The following is a 23,047-nucleotide window of genomic DNA, read 5'->3' on the forward strand; positions in this document are numbered from 1 at the left end:
GGTGTCAAATCTATCTACATCTGCTTTTTCCAGAAAATGCTCAGTACCCTGCATGTACATGGTCTGTGCACAGACACACCCTTGGAACTTGCTCGTATTACCAACTTGCAAAACCTACAAGATACATGGGCAGAAATGTAACTGAGACCTGAGGTTCTGTTAATGCATTTCCTCTTGTGATAAAGGCTTTTGAGGCTGTAAAACAGAAACACACCAAATCCATGCTTTGGCATAGGGTGCAACACATTTGAAGAAAACAATAAACAAAAGCTTCCCACTCTATATAGCACTTCATAAATATGTGTTTATTTCCTCTTCTTTCATCAGTTTTACAGTTTTAACCAGTGCCTCAGTGGTAATGTTTGTCAGAAGCATACAATGGAACTTCAGATTCTTCTACTCTGTAGTTATGAAATTAAAAACAAATTAACAGGCCTTTCCATACGGAACTGCACCAAAAAATAATGAAACTAATTTATTATAGCATATTACAGAGTTACATAAGATTTCAACTTACATTTCTATTTTACTCCATGTACTGTATTTACACAGTTAACTAATTTATTATTTACATTTTTCAAATTCTGTAGTCATAAATCTTTTTATATTGTACATTCTAGTTTAAACTTTTATTACAGAAATTATTTAACATGCGTTTTAGACACTGCAATTACAATATTTCACATGAGTTCTAGGAAATTACTGCCCGGTTTCACTAGTGATGTGTCAAGATGCCTCCTTCATAAGAAAATACACATTACAAAGGAATTTTATAATATTCAGAATCTTGAATTTTGAAAAAGCTAAGTATATGGGATGTAATAATGATAATGCTATTTCCTTTTCTATGCAATATTTTGTTTGGAATGACATTTTACCTGAGATGTAAAATTGTTAAATGTGTGGGCTTTTGATAAAAATTTGAAATTTTACATAAATGTTGGCCTTCTATTTACTGAGAACTATGCCTATCCGTATAGATATATAAATTTTATTTATGTATCTATATCATATTTTCCAGAAAAGTCTATATCTACATAAATAAACACTGGTATTATACTAGGAAACTTCCCACTATCCTTAAAAAGCAATGTGCTCAAGTACAATATTCAACTTCTGACACAGACACAATAGTAAATGTGACCTCTAATGGTAATACTTCCTTCCAAGGGAAGTAAGAGGTACCTGTTGAATTTGGAAGACATGGCAGACAACTTATGTGGCCCCAATGATGGCAATTTTATATATCCAGTCCCAAAAATGTTATGCAGGAGCATCTGACACAGCAGACGACTTTAGGTCAACTTTCCATGTTACATGTAACTACCTAAATAATGTCTTAATAGAAAAAAGTTAATTATAGAAAACCCTTACAACAGTTAATGCTGTGTTGTCTTCTCTCGTTACAATAATATGCATTTCTATTAACAAATGATTGCAGATACTAAGTTTAAAGCAAATGGTCATAAATTTCCTATTTCTTTTATTCTGTTACAGGTAGACACTGTTAGGCACAATATGACATTCTTTGTAAACATAAATTTTGATACATTAGACCACGAACTGAAGTTACAGAAAGCAGTACACAGACACATAAGAAGCACAGATCCACTACACATTCCAGGCACAAATGCAGCCATCTGGGAGGCCTGACCCTGTATCCATCACAACTGAAACACCCAGCTGACACCAGCGGAAAAGAAATGCAATCTAACTGCCAAACACTCCTGCTTCTATTGAAATAATTCTTTTTTTTCTCTTCTACCAAAGATTTCATATACTTTTAAAATATGGATGGTCTCATAATCACATGTTGGTAAAAATGTATTTTACTTTATTTACCCTGAAACACCTAATTATTTTGAAGTCAATGTCAAGAACTAAGGCCCCTAAAGCAAGTAATGTAACTAACACATTTAGAAAGCTTTCTTCAAAATATGTATCTACATATTTTTAACAAGTTGAAAATAATTTTCCAATAACAAGTCATATGAGAAAATCTCTTGAAGGTTTTTTATTTCCCAAACTTAGAAGTGCATTACACTTCCTGTGCAATGCTGTGCAACTCAAGAACCAAACTGAGGAATAGTAAGTCTGAACTTTTAACTGTATTGCTTATTGCAACTCTCACCCTTCATAACCTGTATGTGTATGGTAGGCACAAATTAATATGAGTTATTTACATCCAACAGAGAAAAATTAGAATTCTTATCATAAAATGTTTCTTGAAAAAAAATAGTGCACTTAAATTATGCAAGTTTTAAGAAATTATTCAGTATCCCATGGTTATATGAAGAAATATTAATTTTAGTCTATAAACTCATAGAGGATTTTTGTTCTGCTAATGACCCACGAGCAATCTGAGTATACAGTTACTGTTATTGTTATTGGGAACTAGCTCTCTTCCTCTGAATGATCAGGAAAAAAAGGTATTAAATTATTTAACAAAAAAGCTTTGGAAAGATATATTAATTTTCCTTTTCTAACTTGCTAGAAATGGAGAATAAGGCAACAACTGAGATAAAAATACATCTTGCTTTGTAAACCAAGCTTCTTAATACATTTCTTAAAAGTGAACTTTCATGCTGAAAAATTGCAAGGCCTTAAAAGAGAAATGCTAATTACTTTGACAAGACTATGCCTTCTGTTTAATTCGTTATTTTAAAGCACTCCAAAACATATTGAGAGGGATTTATTTTTAGTGTAATAGATGAGTCTTCAGCTTTAAGTAACTCCTTTTTATGGCTAAAAAGCTTCTATAGCATCCTTCAAGACTGAATAATGTTTAGAAAAATGCCACCAATTTCCATTACAGCCTTCTATATTCTTATATTATGGAAGTATTCTAACCTAATTCCATAGAAAAACAACAGATGGTGTGCTAATATCTTTTGAGTGTCTTTTGAGTTATAACCAGACCTTAAAACACAGGTCTTGCTGTCTCATATGGTCTTTATGATCATGGAAAAGTCCTTTTTTGCCACTCAAAGCAGATAAATTTCACTGACCAAAACTGGCTGATAAAGTAATGGCAGGTGACACAGAAGTAATGACAAAATCATCCCATAAGTAGTTTTAAGTCTAAAGTACATAGAAAAATTGTTTAACATAAATTAGACTACAATTCTTCTATTTAGAGAAGGGGAAAAAAGAAGAAAATTATGTCATAAGACTTCTGAACTCATTTTTCATGCTGAGCAAAAAAATTCACTTTTAAGTTCATTCAGTGCTCAATATCCTGCTTTGTCCACTTCTTTGGTATTCTGTTCTCATTCTGAAAATTCTAACAGAATTTTAATGGTCATCTTACTTCAAACAAAAGAGCAATGAGCTGAAAGCACAACCAGAACAACAGATGCCATAATACTGCAGAACACGTTGGTTCTAATGGTTTCTGTCTCTTTATATTCATTTCTTGTAATGATTGGGGGCATCCGCAAATGCAAACTTCAGTCTGTAGGCCTCTGCTAGGAGTACACTGATGTCTTCATTTCCCCAGTGTACTGTGGGCAAATTCTGCAAAAATATCAGTAACTCCTAATTGGGGAAAAAAAAAAACAAAACGAAATAAATATATTTTTTCAAATAGCAGTGTAGTAACTATGTATTACTTATACAATGATCATTTACTAGTAATCACTCATGTAGCACCTCAGTATCCCAAACAAACCTGAGATCCCCTTAGGTTTAGTGACTTTTGCAGAGATAACTTGCTATTCAACCTTTCAGTTCAGAAACCTGCTATTAATTGTAGCTGAAATATCTTTATTTGCTAGATAATTTTTTTTGAGAAAAATAATGTGTTATTGCCTATTCAAATTATTTTTATGCTCCAGGGCATGAAGTTATACTGTTAGACACATTTTCAAAGTTATGGACGATTGCTAAGTCTGGGATTCTCTCACACCAATGCAAAGATAAGCTACTTCTCTATTTATACATGAAGAATTAGGAAATAAATTATTATTTCCGTCAGTTACAGTCAACTCCCACCTCAATTCTTAGCCCTGATTTCCCACTCTCTGCTGGTTTCTGATCCCCAAATATTTTCTTGTGGATCAGCTTTTCCTCTTTCTCATATTAGGTTTAGGCAAAATTCACTTCCAAGAAGCTGAAGCCCAGAAACAGAGGTAACAAGAAACTCACTGGGACAGTGCCTCCATGTTCAGTTCTGATGAACATGCACCAAAATCCACCATGACCCTCACCAGCACAAAGCCTCAAATCCTCATCTGTGGGCTGAAACCTGCCAGCTTTGAGAGGACTCTTTGGAAGATCAGCTACCACAAATTGTCTCCTGATTTCATGTAAATGACAATTTTTATAAGGCTCATAATTTGACCAAACTCAGGAAGTTAGTTTGTTCTTTAAAAAAAAATGGTGACCCATAAGGTCAAATGTGATGTAAAAGCCACTCTAAGCCAAATTTGAAGTTCATGTTTGAAAATTTCCATAGAGCAGATCACCTGTCTCATGCTTTCAATTGTTTTGATAAGCTGTGGCAAAACAGCAAAAGAGAAGTTTTGGATGAGTCACAACAAAACGAATGTGAAATTTTATGATGGGAGGTATAAGGCAATCTTAGGAATAAGTGAAGTTGTTAAGCCTGCTCGTGTCTCCTAGGTGCTCTATTTTTGCAGAAAAAAATGCAGACAATTCATGCACATTTGTATACGTGCATATGTATTGTGAGGATGTGTATGTGTATATTTTTGTGTGAATATGTTTGTTAAGGTTTATTCTAAAGATCAAAAATACGTGAACGGGAATGCAATTAAAACCACAGCCATTATCTTGTTATAAATCAGAATGCTGCAGTATCATGTATAAGTACCCAGGGAAATGATTCTTCTTCATAAGAGTCTTAAATTTCCTTGTTCCCCCTTCTCCGTCCTCTGCACCTACTTTCATAGAAGATGGCTGTAGGAGCCCTTAGCAAGGATTCAGTGATTTTAGGAAACAGCCAGGAACAGAAATTAACATTAAATGATTTCTTTGTGTTTGTGAGAAAATTATTTTGACTTCATCTATTTCACAGTCTTGCTATACTGGTTCTTGTAATATGAAAAGAGAAAGGATAGAAGCTGAGCAGTACTGTATATTTAATTATGAATAATAAGTAGTAATACAACAGAGTTAGCATGAGAATGTCTCTATTACACTTGAGAGAACACATTTTTAATAAAGTATTGTACAATTGTCAAAATCCCACTCTTTTTTTAAAATTTCTATGTACTTATTTGACAGTTATGCTGATAACTGTAATTAATAAATTAGCAGTAGAGAGTAGGAGGGTTGTGTGGAGGGATCATAAATGCCTACCTCCATGAAAATTCTTTTCTCCTTTTACAAAAGTAAGTTTCAAGCAGCCCTAAGACATAGCAATTAATTCAGTGAGTTCTGTGAAATTACCTCTTTTACTGTTTGTAGTCTCAAGACTTTTCTGAGTCAGACTTCTGGTGCAAACTATTCATATTGTTGGAGCAGTGTTTTGGTTTTCTTTTGGGCTTTGGTTTTCTTTGGACTTTGGAACATCCAAAGACTACAGCTTCAATATCCATACTACATGAAATGTAACATATAGCTCAAATCTGAAATAGGACTGTTAATTACAAACTAGTTTAATACTTCTTTCATTATCTCCAAATTTGATAATAATTTTCATCAGAATTAAATATATCAATAAATGGCAGAGTAATACATTGACTGTCCAAGTCCATTTCTGTTTGAGTGGGCCTTTTGCCACTGTTTCCAAGGGAAAAGACCAAAGGCTAAGACTGATCCTGACTAGTGAATATGTGTTATAAATCCAAGTAAAGTAACTGGCCAAAGACATACTACTTGTATGATCGTCTAAAGATACGGCTTATCTTCCTGTAATCTATTACAGAGCTTCAAAACTTGCTCAGATAGAAATAAAATTTACATCTTCTTAAAAATAAAGTAAAAGTTGGCGAAAACTTTAGTAAAGAAAATGTCATTTTCTTTAAATAAGAAAATTTTGTTTTTCTTTAACTGCTTAAGAAAATCATGCTGCATATGGAGCATTCTTTGGAACAAGGAAACTACTATAAAGAAACAATAAAAAACCCCTAAGCAAAGTCTTTGGATTTTAAGAAATGTACAAACATACACTTCTTAATATTTATAAGACCACATGAGAAGTTTGTCTAAAACTGCTCAATTCAGCATTTTACAGTTAAAAAAAAAGAGCAAGGATTACTACAAGTGACTCAAGCCTACTAATTTCTTTTCATTTATCATTCATATTTTTTTTTGCCAACAGATAAACAGGAACTACTAGGTTGCATGTGCAAATAAGGCATGCATGCTACCTGCTTAGATTCATTTTCCATCCACACCAGTGTTAAAATATGAGGCACTCTTTGAAAAATGATGAATCATAATGTGAATTAATAGTTACCATTAAAAACTTGTAGGTGATAAACTGCCTGGTCTATTTCAGAAGAAAACTGAGTCTGAAAATCAATATTTGTAAAATATTCCTGGAAGAATTTTGTTTTCTGCTTAATTTAAATGGTATTTTGATGACACCTGGCCAAAGAATCAGGGCAGCCAGTAGATCATCATCAGGTCTGGGGTTTCCAAAATCCCAGTCCAATGTTTGTTTATATTTTGGCTGGATCAACAAAAAATATGGTCAAAATTATATCCTTTGAATTTGGCAATTAGAGTGCCCTGTTTTTCCTCTCTTACTGAGAGGAACAGACATTTTAATCCCTTGAACTGGGGCCCATCTGCACAGCCCAGCCTGCCAGCACAGCTTCAGCTCAGTCTATTTGTGGTGTTTGCCCTCTCACGCCACACACCATGGAAAGGCATCTCCATCCTCCCTCCCTCCTTGCCAGCCAAGCAGAGGAGGATCAAGGTATCACTTGTATTTGCTCCTGCCCCCACCAAGCACAAAAAGTGAAGCGATTTTAGTCACAGTGTTACTACCATGGTTTTGGGGCTGCAGCTGATGTCACAGGACAGTGTGAGAAATCTGGCATTTTTTAGCAGCAAGAAGGAAGGATAAGGCAGGATGTAAGAGCAGTTCTACATACAGGGGCTTGGAAAGAAGAAAAGAGGTGTCAAGAAGCAATAGTAACAAGTAGAAGCTAACTTGTCATACGAAGCTAACTTGTCATAAGAAAACAATCCTTTTCAATGAGGGTGCTTGAGCAGCTTGCCAGGGAAACTGAGAATTTGTCCACTGGGATTTCCACAACTCTCCTGGCAAACCCCTGAACAGGCTGCTTGAGCTCTGATGCTAGCCTGGCTTGCAGCAGCAACTTGCACAATGAACCTCCCTTCCACAGTGAAATCTTCCAGTGTTTTATTTTTTAAAGGACATGGGCTTAATTAGAAAAGAAATCCAAAAGTGCAACAAAAAGACCTGCTAAACATTTACCACTTTAGACCATTTCAAGAACCTAATAAAGGTATGTTTCCTAACAAGTAGAAATATGTATTTTTCATTTGTATTTGAAGGATATAGGGGGCTGTGTAGCAGAGTTGCTGGGTGAGACTATGAATAGATTAAAAATCTACATATCAAAATGACTTTTAAGTATGGCAAAAGATCTGAACATAAACTACATACTAGCTTTTGAGATTTCTGGTTTATACTGACGTATTTAAACCACAATTCTGAAATAATTCTTCAGTACATTTGAAATTCAACATTTTTGTTACCAAACAAAAATCTTATATTTCATAGAATTTCACTCATTGTATTTCCACGGCTTTAACTACATTTGGATTTACATGATACTTTACAAATGTGTTTGTAAAATATGCTAAAACACTTTATATATAGCATATTCAACTATGTTACTATATATAAAGTATTTTTAAATACTTAGAAGCAGCTATATAGAGTGAAATTTTAAAGTAAATGTAATTTCAAAATGTAATTTTTCTCAGATAAGTAACATGTGTTCTAAAACTATTCTCTTCATCTTGTAGTTAAGACAAGACAGTGGTAAATACACTGGAAGTGCTGTGGTATAAAAGCACCTCTAGATGTGTGAAGAGTAAAAGTATGAGGTCTATGTTTTGCACATCACAAGAGTAAGACTAATACTGCAAGTTAAGCAATGGCTGTTGTCAGATAAAAATTATTCTTGAGGGAAAAAACTGTTATCCCACAAGATCCAATACACATATCTACAATAAAATACCAGACTACCAGATAGACAGCTCAAAAAGGTGATTTCCAAAGCCCTTATTCCTCAGTTTCCTCTAAAATCAAAAAGGTCAAGGTCTGCTCCTTGTAGACTAAATAAAAACTGAATATTAATAAAATTTCACAAAATATATTTTTAATAATTATTACAAAGTTATCAGCCTCTTTCTCCTCACTGAGATTATAACCCAGTGAAATCTCAGCATATTAAAACAATCCTTAAAAACCCCAAACCCAGAGCAAAGAAAGCAAATTTTATCATGTTTTGAAATCTCACTCATTATCATATCTCCTTACAGTATGACGTCTGCTATAATCCCGTTAATAAATACAATTTTTAGCATAAGATTGGGCAATAATATTGGTTATTTGGCAATGGCTATCTGTAGTTGTTATGCTATCTATTGTCACCCCTACTCTGACTCCATATGTGGATCTTGGAGGAAGGAACATCAAAACCAATTACAGAAAAATAACAGATTGATACTTTACAAAACATAAATATGTTATTCTAGTGAGTAGAGCGCTAAGGTGTCTTCTGTGCTAATCAAAGCAATATAATTACCTTGAAAATTAATAGTTTTTGTCTGTGTGAGTTATTGACAAAGTTCAATTGCAAGTTGTTTTTTTTTTTATAGAAGAAACTTAACAGGACATAAAAACCAGTAATAGTGTTTTCGTTTTAGATAATATAAAATGGCAGTAACTAAAGTTAAAATCAAACTTGAACATACTGTGGATGTTAATAGAGTTAGTTTTAGTGTCAAAACTGAGAACCAGTCTATTAATTTAACAAATAAAGACCCTCCTAAAATGCAGTACTTTTCTATGGGAGTTGTTAATCCTTCCTGCTGTTAACTGCAATGTAATTATGGTCTGAGTACCCCTGGTCTACAACAGCTCTATTTTATACTGATAGGCAGAACTTACAGTCTTACTATATTTTATGATCATAAACTTTTCAATATTATACTTTAGGACTGCGTATAAGTAACTTAAAGGTAAATTAAATTTATATATAATCTTCAATGATTTGATAAGAAAATGCTAACCACTGTATTTTTAATAAAAGCTGTACCTATTACACATTATGAACACATATAAAACACTGCAAAATTGATGCTGGCAACTTGATTAAATGGACCCTTTATGAGAGTTATTTTTACTTTCTGAAGTTTTATTTGAAATCCCAGAACATAGCACCTACTTTTAAAGAACTAACGAGGTGAAATTCTACTAAAATTTATTTAGAGTAATTATTGAGACAACCTAAGTAGGAAACCAAATATTACAAAGTAAAAAAAAAAAGCTAATTTATCTTTTTAGATAATAGAAAAGAGAAATAAAAGCTATGCATACATTAAAAAAAAATCTAAACGTTTTTATGGTTTCATGGGAAATTGCATAATGTTGCATCAGAGGTAGACCTGGATGATGATTCATACTTTATTTTGCAACCAGATGCAACCACTACACAGACAAAAGAAATCCTTAATAGAGAGATTATTTAATTCCTATTTCCTTTACAAAATTCTTTTTCACTTGATTGCATTTGGGTTTGTCAAGTGTGAAAGGAAAGGGTGGTAAGTGCCAAGTGGGCCTCCCCTCCGTGGCCTCGGTCCCTTTCCCTGCACTATGGAGCAGACAGACAGATGTGCCAGGGCTACGGTGCCTCCGACCCTGTAAGAGCTGCAGTGACCAGGCTGGCAAGGTGCTGTGCCATGTTAACCTCTAATCCTCTTCCCAGATATTTAGGATGAAGGATACCTGCTGCTTTGGGACTCAGCCAAGCTCACTACAAATCCTCCCCCTCCAGCCTGCTATCAAAGCAGTAACTGCACTAGCTGGTGACATGAAAGCACAGGTCCAGCACACACTGCAGAGCCTGGATGACCTTGATCAGCTGCCTTAGTGCTACTTTTTCCATCTCTCTGCCCCTTGCTGTTGAAATGATAGTGGACCAAATCAATAGGGCTCTAGCTCTGAGACAAATTCTCTTTTCTTTCTTGAGTACTGTTTCTCCTCTTGCAATGTGCTCAGTAATATTCCCTATTCTGCTGCCTCTTCTTACTTCTCCAGATGTCTCCACCTGCTACATGGAGTTGCAAATAATGAGCTCTATTTCTGGAGTGCTGTGCATCTTATTAATTACCTGTGTCTCAGAGTCAGAGAAAACATTTCTTTCTGGTTGGGCACAGCTGGAATTGAGAATACTAAGATTTCAAAATGTAATATTAAAAAGATAGTAGGAATAGGTCACCTACTGCAGCTTAAGAAATATTTGCTGCAGATATGGGTTAAGAGGCATAAGTGGACCTAGATCCTTCAGTGGTACAGCTGAGTGCCTGTGCTGCTTCCTGAGCATGGAAAGCACATGGCAGCAATGGCTGAGATAGCACAGAACAGTCCCTTTTAGATACTGGATGCAGCAATGCCTTCCTCGTTCCTGTAACTTCAAAGACTATGGATGAACCAAAACTCTGACAAGCACAAATGGGAAACACTGGTTTATCTATGCCAAGTGTTTAGAGCATTGAAATCTGCACTGGACGCAGTCTGAAGGATTTAAGAAATGCATTCTTGACCAGTCATAAATCAGTGTCACTCAAGAACTTCCACCTGGAATGTGAAAGTTTAGAGGAAAAATCAAGAATCAAAAAACCCCAACCCAAGTATTTGCTGAAATACTGTAACATTAAACTTCCTACATTCAATGCTAAATTTGATTTTTTTCTTGTACATTCCTTTATTGTGCATTACTTATATTATGCACCTAGAATTCCTTGAAAGGAACATTAATTAGTTCAATCAGTCTTATACATCTTAATTTTGACTTTTTTTTCACACACCATGACATCTCAATCAACAGACCACGGCATACAGAACTCAGAAAAAGTAGGAGTCTAACTACAGAGAAAAAATGTTATTCAGAATTCTAACTAGACTTGTTGCATCTTAAAATGAATACTTAAAAAAAAAATCTAAATAGCTTAAAGATTAATTTCTTCTGCGACCAGCTTACATTCAGCACCTCAAGGACACAGTGATTCTCAACAAGTATATATTTTTTTATCCTTTGAGTCAAATATAGTATAAATAGATATACATATATATATTCTTTGATTCAAATATATATTGTAATTTTTCATTTCCACGGATCAATCCCCATTACTCTTATGAAAACATAAAGTATGCTATTCTTATAATTAATTTAATATTCCTAGTAAGAACTTCATAGAAACACACCTTAACATCCTGAAAATGAAAGTTTATGGAAAGTTGATGGTTTTATCATTTCTCTTTCATGTTTTTCTTTTCATGACTACTGAGGAAGATTCCAGGACTCAGCATACTAAAATAGCAATTAAAGTCCTGTTTCATCCAGTATGGATCACTTACACAAGTCATTAGCAACCTTAATTGCTAATCATAAAATATGTGGTTCTAAAGGACTATGTCAGAGGAGCTGTGCTTAGCTTCAGCTCACTTAGCTGAACAGAAGATTTACATCTTCATTTTCAAGAGTATTGGTTAAAAAGTACATTAAAGGACCACATCTCAACTGGTACTACAGGTAGTCTTATTTCCTTGGTCTCAAATAAAAACCAAATCCACAAGAAATCTCCATCCCTAAAACGGGAATCAAATTTGCATGCTAGGTCTTTTTCTCAACTAAACATACTATCCACACATTATTATCTCAAGTTTATAAGACAAGGAGTTAAAATCAAAGCAAGCATTGCCACAGAACCTAAAGGATTTAAGTCCCTTCCATCCCAAATCGTTCTATGATTCTATGATACTCAAACATTGATCTAAATTCATACTTAAATTGGACAGTCAAACAAAAACAGTCCTAGGTTCTTTCTCACACTTAAACTAGAGAAAACAGAACTTCTGTTTTACATATCTCATATGAAAACTGAGTGTCTCAAGAAGCACCCAGGAAAGTTTCACAGTTGACAGAGCAGTTCCAATAGAGTTGAAAGTTCCAATTGGTAGAGCTCAGAACAGAACAGCCCTGAACCACTCTGATTACAATTTTTGCCATATTTTTAAATGAAATACTGTTATATTGATGGTATTCGGAGATATGTGTACCAAAATATAAATCATAACAAATAAATAAAAAAAAGCCCAAGTATGTAATTTACCACTAGTTCCATCCAAAACACAACAAATAAAGGAGAGCAGATGCAACTCTCCAGAGTACAAAAATGTCATGAAGCTCAGTTGTCATTCTATTAAAAGAAAATCCAAACAGAACTCATCCAAACATAGAATGTACTGTACCAATTAAGGCTGCAGCAATTATGGCAGAACTTAATTCCTGAAATGACTTACCAATGAGTAAGTTACCACATTCTATCTATTTTTTCCTGCAGTCAAGCAAGATCAAAATATTTCTATAGCAGATTCCAAGAGAAAATTTACAATTCTGCCTATCTCTGAAGTCCATATGCTAACCACTCTTCTTGGTTTGGTTTTCCTGACCATAATTTGGCAATGCATTTTAAGTGGGACAATTTCTACAGCTACACGTTCACACATATTTCATTCCCATATCTACAATGACTTAGATTTTAACACTGTAGTATGAATAGCTAAAAGCTCAGCCAAAAAAAGAAAAAGAAGAAAGAAAATCATAAAATACCAATTTAATATAATGAAGCAAAGGACAAAAGTGTATAAAAATTTTATGTATTTATAACTTATAGTAATTATTATTATGTTTTGACAAAACACTTTAAATTGTTCTGAGTAAAATCTCATCTTGTTTAAGAGAAAACATGGCTGATGTACAATTGTCTGTTTTCTGTAATTTAAGTAGAACTGTCTGAGATATGAAAGTTTTACATTCAATAAATATGTCACAGTGCAGTGCCTACTTAAACTAGTGTATTTTCAGAAATAAAACAAGTAGTCCTAAACACAGTTCAAATAGAATATGGTCAGTATCCTGGGGGATATAGGACTGAAAGAGGCCATTTCCATTACATTGCTCAATCACCACCATCTGAAGCCATATTTTGGTGTTTTGTTCTGAGTAACAAACAGTCGTGCCCCACTTGCCAAGTCAAAGCCCATAAAGCATTTGTGCACCTCTAAGAGACTTAAATACAGAGAACCAACGACTTGGCAGTGGAAGAGAACTTAATGAAGATATCACAGTTAGAGGAAACAACCTGCCCCATCTATTAACTGAAAATTTCCCAGTTACCCTGAGAAGCCTCACAAAAATCAATAAGAAGTAATCCGAAAATCCCTTCATCTCTGAGGAAAATGCCACTGTTCAAATTAAGAAATCAATTAAGCTTCCTTGATGAGCACAGCATGCAGGCACAAGAACACAAGACAGGGGATCACCCAAGATGCATAGCTTTTTCCAATGTACAAAAACAACCACACCCCCACAAATTTCTATCCATTCCTTGATACCTTAAGAGAAAGATATATGATATAGAATGCTTCAGTCAGAGAGAAATTCCAAAAGTGAATCCATAGACAATAGACTGAAGCATCAATTCAAATTAACACAATATAATCCAATTGTACACTATAAGCTAAAGAATAAAAGTATCCTAAAACAATAAATACTACATGAGAAACATGATTAACAACTGAGACTGTGCTCAAGACACCTTTAGTTTGTTTGAGGACAACAAAAAACCCAAACCAGGATTCGTATTCCTGTATCACACAATAACATAAATTTATCAAGCTTTGTTAGAAAATATATGCTGCTCTTTATGTCCTGGTATTTCACATACAAGATGCTTCACTTTATCTAATGGTTTAAAAATCAAAGTGAAAAAATTTATATACTTTTGATCTTTCACCAAAATTACATTAGGACTTAAATCTACCCCACTATAAAGCAATCCAAGGGCATTCTAGAAGATAGTCATATTCTCTCTCAAGCTTTGCTTCACAGGGTTAAACATTCTTTTAATACTCTCTGCTCAGGTCAGTTCTTCATTTCCCAGTCTACTGTCGTTAAACACAATTCTAAAGAAATTACATAAAACCCAAATACATAATTCTCATGCAAGTCCCAGAGAAATGCAATTTTTCAAAACAAAGAATATATTACTGGAACCACAGAAAAATAATAACTCTAAATGGAGCACTTAGAAGTCCTAAGGTACATACAAATATCCTAAGGCCCTGGACTTCTAAGACAATTAAAACACTATCACACTTTCTTTATATAATATTTAATTGCCTTTCTTACACATTGCTACACTGATAAAAATAGATATCTACGACTCAACTTTGGCCAGCCAGAATTTGAGATCAAATTTCTATGTAAGATGATAAATGCCGCAACTTTCATGAAAAGTATGCGTTTGTAAACCAATAGCTGAATGCAGGGTTTATTCTTTACTTATCTACAAAAGAACAACCTCCAGACACAAACATGAAAGAACTGAATGGTTTTTCAGTATAGTGGGTGACAGTGGGCTAGCTTAATCTTTTCTGACTGCTCATTTTTAAGATTTCCAAGGCTAAAGTCCTAAAAGCTCTTAGGCCATGAGTACCTCTTCTTGGTAATCGTAGTCCACACACAAAATGAGATAAACAAGTTCACACTGAAACTTTAAAAGAATCTTCAGATTGAAAGCAGTGGCCTCTGTCATGGTATCAATACCCAAAGAACAGTTTGGCAAAGGAACACCCTGACAATTGCACAGCACCTCCAGAATGGTCATCAAACATCAAATAGGTCAAAGTCCTTAATTTCCCACTATGTAAGGAAAAATATTACTAAAACAGAGAGAATCAATAGGGAGAGAGAAATACTGTTTTCATAATAATTATTTTAGCATGCGACAGCTAGTATTACATAAACCAAATACGAGTAATATTTTGCTGTATTTCTCCCAGGTGTTGGGTTCTTACATACACTTGGTTTTGTAAAAATTCAAATTACATTAAGAAGAAGGTTGTGGCCTTCAGAGATTCAAAGAAAAGCCTCAAAAAATCTATCTGAAATGGTTGTCCAAAGAAAAACCACATAAACCAAATAGGTTTTAAGGACAACATTATACCCAAATTCATTTTGTTTGGATAACTGGACTTTTGACAACATCATTTCTTTTACAAAACCCCACCTTGTGAATAAAATGTTATTTTATTTAAATAAATAAACATGACCAAAAAGTGTTTCAGGGTCTGGCAAAAAACACACTAATGGTTCTAATGGATAAACATTTCAGTGATGCACTGCGTGGTATAACATAAGTGTTTGACGGGCTGGTCACCTACAGTGACACATCCCTCATCTTTAGCAGGCAGATGAGAGGAGGAATTCCTGTATTTATCACAATAATCTCCTAGAAAGGAAACTATAGCACAGCTTGGGAGATGTGACCTTTTCTCACAGAAGAGAATAAAGATGTCAACTACATGAAATATAACTTGCAGAGGTACATTACTGCTGGCAATTTTGGGTTGCTTTAATAGGCTTGCCTGTGAACTGACAATGTCGTAGCAGTTCCGTGCCATGCTCTGTCATCTTTTCTCAGGGTGGCAATATTTAAGAAAGGCTATGGGAGAGAACAACAGCTATTAAGGATTTCAGATGCCCCTGTTTAACCTGCTGACCTATGGGGATCAGCACCTGAAACTAAGCAAGATGTGTGAGAATTGCAAGGAAAAAAAATTAACACAAAGCTTTCATGAATCAGCTGCCAAGGACTGGATGGAACCATTGCTATTCATTCAGCTAACAGCAAGCAAATGCTACTGTGAAGAAAACAAGTTAAGATGGGATAAATGAGAGCTCTCAGTATATTTGAAAAGGAGTGTCTAATGCAAAAAACACTACAGAGAGAAAACAAGTTGTGCAAAGATTTTACTCTTTATGGCAGGTGAAAGATCTAACCAGGAGGCTACGATAGTAAATCTGCCATAATGATATTTCTGGAAAAAAATCTAATTCTGATTTGTTTACAAGAATGACAAAACAATAGGCATTTCAGTTCTTGTTATTTTTACTGTCTTGCAGTTGCAAAGAGACAATTTTGTTGTAAGACAGCAAAATCTACAAGCACTAGCATTTAGGAAACCATAGGAGAGAACAGAAAATTGAAAGAAAGAAAATTAATCCTCCTCCATCTGCTTGTCTCAAAGAAAGGCATATGTCACTTCATCCTATTACTCAGCTCATACTCCAAAAGCTTCTGGTTTCTCTTTGTTCTCTTATCAGTAGTTTTGATTGAGTTTGGTTGTCAAGTGTACGGGCTCCTGTGATTTTAGTCTTCTCCAGGGTTACACACTGATAAGGCAAATAATTGACATTGTTATGCAGCAGGTTCTGCTGAACAAATAAACATGGAAGGAAAACAGTTTTCTTTGTAGAGACATGTCTCCAGTGACAGCTGTGAATTACAAACTAAATGGAAGTCCTGCCAGTGCATTTAGTTTAGCAGGTCACTGAAATTGCTCAGGATGAACAGGAGTTTTTCCTTTGTTCAAGAAAAATCCTTTTTACATTGAAATGGAGAAAATGCAGAGATCCTTCTGTGGTATTTACTGAAAATAAATAAAAACATTGGTTGATAAGAGAAATACATCTTACAGGAGTCAGAAGGTGTTTTTTCTAGAAACTTACAGGACAGTAAAATCAGATTTTCATTGTGTGGAAGATTTGATTTCAAACTTGGACAGTAACAGCAGCACTGTGAAGTAGAAGCCATAAAGCAAGGCTTACTGGAAATCCCTTCAGATTATACACCATGTCTTTCCTTTGCTATAGCAGGAGTCAGACAAACACAATTCTTGGCAACATGTGCAGGTGAAGGGGATCCCAATTCTGTAATGTGCTCCTCCCAGCCTTCAAAACACACTGCTCGATCCATAAGGAGTTTAGTCCCAGCACCCTGAGAGGTGTAGAAGTGTGAACAGAAAATAGCCTTCCAGAAATATAGCCTTCCAGGATGAGGAAGAACACAACTTAGGGGCAGAACAAAATCAACTTGCTTCTAGAGTTCACTAATGTTATTGGATATGGTGACAAAAATTAAAAACAGTAAGGAAGAAAAACTGATTACTCAACAACTATTGAACCTTTTTTGAAAAAAAAATAGTGCTTTTCCTCTGCAACTAGGCTTTACAGAGAATCACAATTTTAGACATATTTTACCACTGCAATGTGGTTCTAACACTGTGTGCTCTAAGTTGGTAAAGATAACTAAAAATTACTAGATACCAAAATGTTTAGAAGTAATTTGTTTGTAGACAAAAACATTACACATGTTTTAGAAATGGTGACTGACATTTCAAAATTATATTCTAAGGCCAGTTATTATCTAACTGTTTCAACAACTGCGAGGGCTTCAGATGGTTTTTGTACCTACACATGATAACAACCAGGTATGTCAGTGGGAGTATTACTTGATAGGTACACAACATAAATTTGGGGCTGTTTCCTAGTCATAGATGATACTACCAGAGAAGAACATTACTTATCCTGATCTGGCCTCTTGTGTGGATAATAGGAACTAAAAACTAAACCTATTTTTGGGGTTGTTTTAAATATCAGAAAAAACACCAATTTGAAATCTTTAAGAGCTGCAGAAATTCATTGTTATTTAGTGTATGGAATTTTTTCCATATCAAATTTCTCATATATTAATCAATTCACCTATTGCTTTTCTTTTTGACAAATTAAGTATATCAAATACTTCAGTTATGCTCTCTGAGCCCTCTCTATGTCTTTGACTTAAAACTTCAGAACTGGATGCAATACTGACAAAGAAAGAAAACCACTGAAAGGCAAAACAAGCTCTTAGGTTCATTAATTCAAGGATCCAATCACTCCCATGTGCCACAGCATCATTCTGGGAGCTTACTAGGAGAGCTGTAGGCATTGCCCACCCCATAGACCTCTTTTGGTCTATGCCAGACATCACAGGGTACAGTCTCACACTCCAGAGGTATGACCTATTCTAATTTTACTTTATTTGCAAAACCTTTCATTTGACTATATCAAAATACTACTTTCCTGAAGAGTTCAATGAACAAGTGATTCAGGATTGGTTTATGTAACTCTTTTCTCCTAACTTTGTCAGAATGGTAAATCTCTCTCATCCACAGATTTTTATCATCAGCTGTTTTGTTGGTGGAAATGCTGAATAGCTTCACAGTGACTCCCACAGACACTTACTAGACAAGCCTCCTCTTGAAGATGATTAACAAAAAAAGTATTTTCTTTAGTCTTCCTGGTAGGACATTGTATTATATTTTTGTTGATACTGTTAAATGCTATTTAAATGTACAGAAAATAATAGACCACAGTATTATTAGTATATTGCACATTTGCATCTACCAATGTAGATTCACTTTTCAGAACTAAAGACAGAAATGAAGCTGTTAAGAATGACATGGGAGAAAAAATGTTTCATTTGTTCTTCTTAGCTGATAGTAAGAAAATTGGCTAAGTAAATACTAATAAATAAAAATTATTAGAGAGATAATAAGTAAAGATGATAGAATTTAATACTTGTAATCAAAACTATATCTTTTTTATCTTCCTGAACATATTATTTTCTTCCCACAGTGTCTTCTGAGATAGATAAACAAAAATTGTCACAGATACAGGAAGCACTTACATGTTACAAGATTTCCATTAAGGAAAATGAACATAAAGGTCTTTTTGCAGACAATATGAATTAATAACTCATTCCTATTGTAAGCTGGATACATCGTGGTCACTGGAAAACCAGTCTCATTACAGTATTATTCTCTGATATGTTGGAGTTTCTCTATTGACAATCTTCCTGAAAATTAGGAAAAGCTTTGGACAGCCTACTGATAAAGAGAACAAGCCCATCAATAGGAAGAGTTCTGATACACATGTAGATGTATTAACAAAAATCAATTCAGTATTCACAACCTGCATGGAAGCAAAAATAAATACCCAAGACTGTTCAAATAGCTAAAAATATTCAAAATAATTTCAATTTCTTTCTGAAAAGTAAACATAAATAAAGGCAATAAAATGGCAAATTATTTCATTACAGTTCTACATTCATGACCTAGAGTGTATTGCTTATTGGTGAGTGATCATGCTGCCACAAGGGAAATGCTAACACACTAAGACCAAGATAGGACTGAAGCATGAAGTAGCATCCTTGCAGCCCCAGCAAAGCATGAATTCGGACTACCTATGGTGACTGGAAACATTCCAAGCATAAAGCTACCTCATTTATTTTCTAATATTGTGTTGAGATAGCAAAGTTGCAGTACAGATTTGGAAAGCCACAACAGTCCACTGCTGATTCACGCAGTTAAATCCTGCTGTTACTACATTATATTTATGCTGTTATCATGCTACTTTATGATGGGAGACTTCATTATGGTCAGAGCCAGAGCAGATGATGAACTTCATGTCAAGAGGAAACAACAGTTGCCTGCATTAAAATATATAGTCTAAGTATCAGGTGAAATTAATTCAAGTTATAAAGAGCCATTACAAGTTTCATATATAGTCACACAGAACCCTCTTCCAATGATTATCAAAACATACAGCCATGTTTTACTAAATGAAAGATTTAGCTGTTAATTACATGAGAACAGCTTATTTACATTGAGACTATAACAAGAGTTTTGATTTTCTTTGATCCAAAGAGTCTTTATTTAGCTGTATGTGTTCTTTGTATCTTCAGGAATACTGTGGTTTGGATTTTTCCAGGGTTTCTTATAGCGCACCTTCAGCAATTCTATCTGCCAACTATAACCAAATAATTTGAATAAAATTCCTGGGAACCCGAACAGCAAAAAAAGCCCCTGGCTTACTGACAAGATTTTATCCGAAAAGCCAGATTTGGAAAGCACTAAAGAAATATTGTGTATTGATCACAGCAACCTCCAAGTAAAAATTCACCTTTTAAGTTCTAATTTTGATCACATCTTCAAATTAGTTCAATCATTCCATTGGAGTATAATTTTAGATACTGAGTTTCTTTCACTGAATACCTGGACTTTGGTTGCTCTGAAATAAACTGGGATATTTTTTCAATTTTGTGACATTCATTTTATTACTTAACATATTTTTAGATATTTTCATCCTTCTGTAAGTAAAATCTATATTTATTCTGCTTCTAATTCTCTCCCCATTAAGACTGTAGAAATGGGCATTATATAAAGTAAACGTTAAACCACCTTCCAATTTCATGTTTCTAGCATTAGCCATTTTGTTTTGGTCAACTTTCTCAATTCTGTTGATATTCACCACAGCAATTTTAGCTGAATTAGCTTCAGTATAATTTTTTGACACACTGACAGTCTGACATTGCTTTTCTACAGCAAATGTCCATTATTATGTAGATATTTTTATCCTAAGGCTCAAATTGTTAAGACAGGCAACTTTACTGAAGTTTACATATGATAATTCTGCAATTAAGATGAACTCAATGTTTCCTCTGAGAAAGAAGTAATTATGATGAAACCACTCAAGATACAGCATGACTGTAATGTAGCAAAAATGAAATCTAGACTGACAAGAACATCCCATGGAATTCAGACGAATCAAAAATCCCTTCCTGTGCCAAGAAGTGTACTATTCTGTCAGGTGAAAATTCATACATCATGGAAAGCTACACATTATGTGCTGTTCCAATGTACAAATCATAGTTGGAATGAATATAAATGAATCCATTAAAAAGCAGAGTTGTGGGGTTTTTATCAGAGAGCATAGACAGCCTTTTCTGGTTTGGATGGTTTTGGCTGGGTTTGTTGGGGTGTCTTTCTTTGTTTGCTTGGGGTTTTTTTAACAGTAAGGGAGATTCAATACCTTTGAGGTATTGCCAGACTGAAAATTTCTGGTGTTAATTTTATTTTCTATTCGTAGAAGGCCTTATCAAGTTTTATTACTTACTTAAGATCGGCTCAGAACAGCGTGTCCAGAATGAAACAGCACTTTAAAAAAGCATAGATGATACCAGAATATGGATGCAAAAACCTCAGCTCAGCTTTTCCATCTGATTTTCTGCAGTATTAACAATGATATGTGTAAATCTTAACTATAAAACAGAAGGACTAAAACCTTTGCATCTTGGTAAAATGCTCTGCAAATTGTATTTGAATTGCTCTGCATATTTGCAAAATATTTTTTGTTTTGAAGCCTATTCACTGAACTTATATTCTATTGATTCTCAAAGTGCCCAGGTGAATATGCTTTGAAAAGAGGTAAGATTGTATTTATGTAGCAGCAGCATGCCTCTGGATCCCTGAGATCCTACTCAAAGTATTCAAAATGCTATGCCTGGTTTTTTTTCTGCTCTGTGATCAATTTAACTCTTCAACAGCAGCATTTACTAAAAATGGTGAGTTCAGTTTGTCAAATAACTCAACTGAAGCCAAAATCAAATTGTTATTCTGGTTCACTTAAAGCCATCCAAAGACCTGGAAGGTTATCAAGAAACTACTTTATAGATAAGAGAACAAAAATCAATCTGTATTCTTGCATCCTTCCCAAAGGCTTATTAGCCCAGCAATATTCATCACCTGTTGCATTCTATGTGAATACTTTTAACCTTATTCTTTTTTCTAGAATAAGCAAAATAGAATTGTTCCAATTATGACATACATAATGTGATTTTTAGATGTAATCACAACTACTTAACTTAAAAGTTATTAGAAAATTGTGCCAAAGCCATAAAGGTTTAGCAAAAATTATTCATATAAACTTAGTGAAAAAAGACCAGATCTGTTGGAGACTGTCAAGAGTCCACTGTCCCTAAACGGGTGTTTTTACCTCCTCATATATAATTGTCTTTTAAAGAGCTGGAGGAGAAAAAAAGTTTCCTACCAACTTCATTTTAACCTACAGATTTATAAATTCTAGGATAACAGTTTCATAAATTTGAATTCATTGCGGTCTTTGCACATTAGGAGCATTAATGATGTTTGTCTTTCTGAACACTATAGATTTGCTACAGCTTTTCATCCTCTATCTTCTGCAGTTGAATACAGCAAAACTGTGGTTCCCCTGTATGACAGAAAAAAATGGTACTGGGGTTTGGGGCAGTTTTTTTGGGTTTGGTTTTTTTTTTCTATAAAACCCTATCTTCACCCTGAGCAATATTCTGATAATGTGAAGAAACATAAAAACCATATGGGTACCATCAGTTGTAAGAACTATATTTACAGGTGTGTTTAAAAAAAACCCAACCAACAATAAAATACACAACCCACATTATAAACAGCATTGTAAAATCATTTTCTGATCTTGCAATGTCCAAGTACTGTTCAAGTACTTGCACACTAAAATCCACAGTAGAAAAATCCAAACCACAGTATTCCTGAAGATACAAAGAACACATACAGCTAAATAAAGACTCTTTGGATCAAAGAAAATCAAAACTCTTGTTATAGTCTCAATGTAAATAAGCTGTTCTCATGTAATTAACAGCTAAATCTTTCATTTAGTAAAACATGGCTGTATGTTTTGATAATCATTGGAAGAGGGTTCTGTGTGACTATATATGAAACTTGTAATGGTTCTTTATCACTAGAATTAATTTCACCTGATATATATTTTCTTCATATTTTTAATGCAGGCAAGCAAGTGTGAAACTCCAAGTACTGCCCTTCAGCTCAGGAAAAAGTTGTTATCCATCATTAAATATCTTATGCATAAATGCTTTATGACCCCATCAGAATATTTGGATCCAAAAACTAGTTTCTGTAACACTGTTCATAAAGAAACCTCCTTTAAAATAGCAATGATTATGCTACATTCAGTCCAAGCCAGTCTCATTCACTCCAAAAGCTGCATTTGCTATTCATTTTTGTTGCTACATCTGGCCCTATTTATTAGGTGGCAGTTAATTCTGCAAGGACAACCTT

At 34.3% G+C, this 23,047-nt stretch overlaps 1 protein-coding gene across 1 annotated transcript in view; it reads right to left on the minus strand.

Moving 5' to 3' along the window:
* Window positions 1-284: 284 nt before the first annotated feature.
* The window catches only part of TBC1D22A (TBC1 domain family member 22A), a 144,567-nt gene continuing 121,804 nt past the window's right edge, over window positions 285-23,047 (minus strand). Inside the window, exon 13 of the mRNA XM_032105784.1 lies at window positions 285-3,537. Within this exon, the coding sequence (XP_031961675.1) occupies window positions 3,409-3,537 (129 nt within the window). The 3' untranslated portion in view covers window positions 285-3,408. The remainder of the gene's footprint in view (window positions 3,538-23,047) is intronic.

Source organism: Corvus moneduloides, chromosome 4 (genome assembly GCF_009650955.1).
Source record: "Corvus moneduloides isolate bCorMon1 chromosome 4, bCorMon1.pri, whole genome shotgun sequence".
Classification (NCBI taxonomy): Eukaryota; Metazoa; Chordata; class Aves; order Passeriformes; family Corvidae; genus Corvus; species Corvus moneduloides.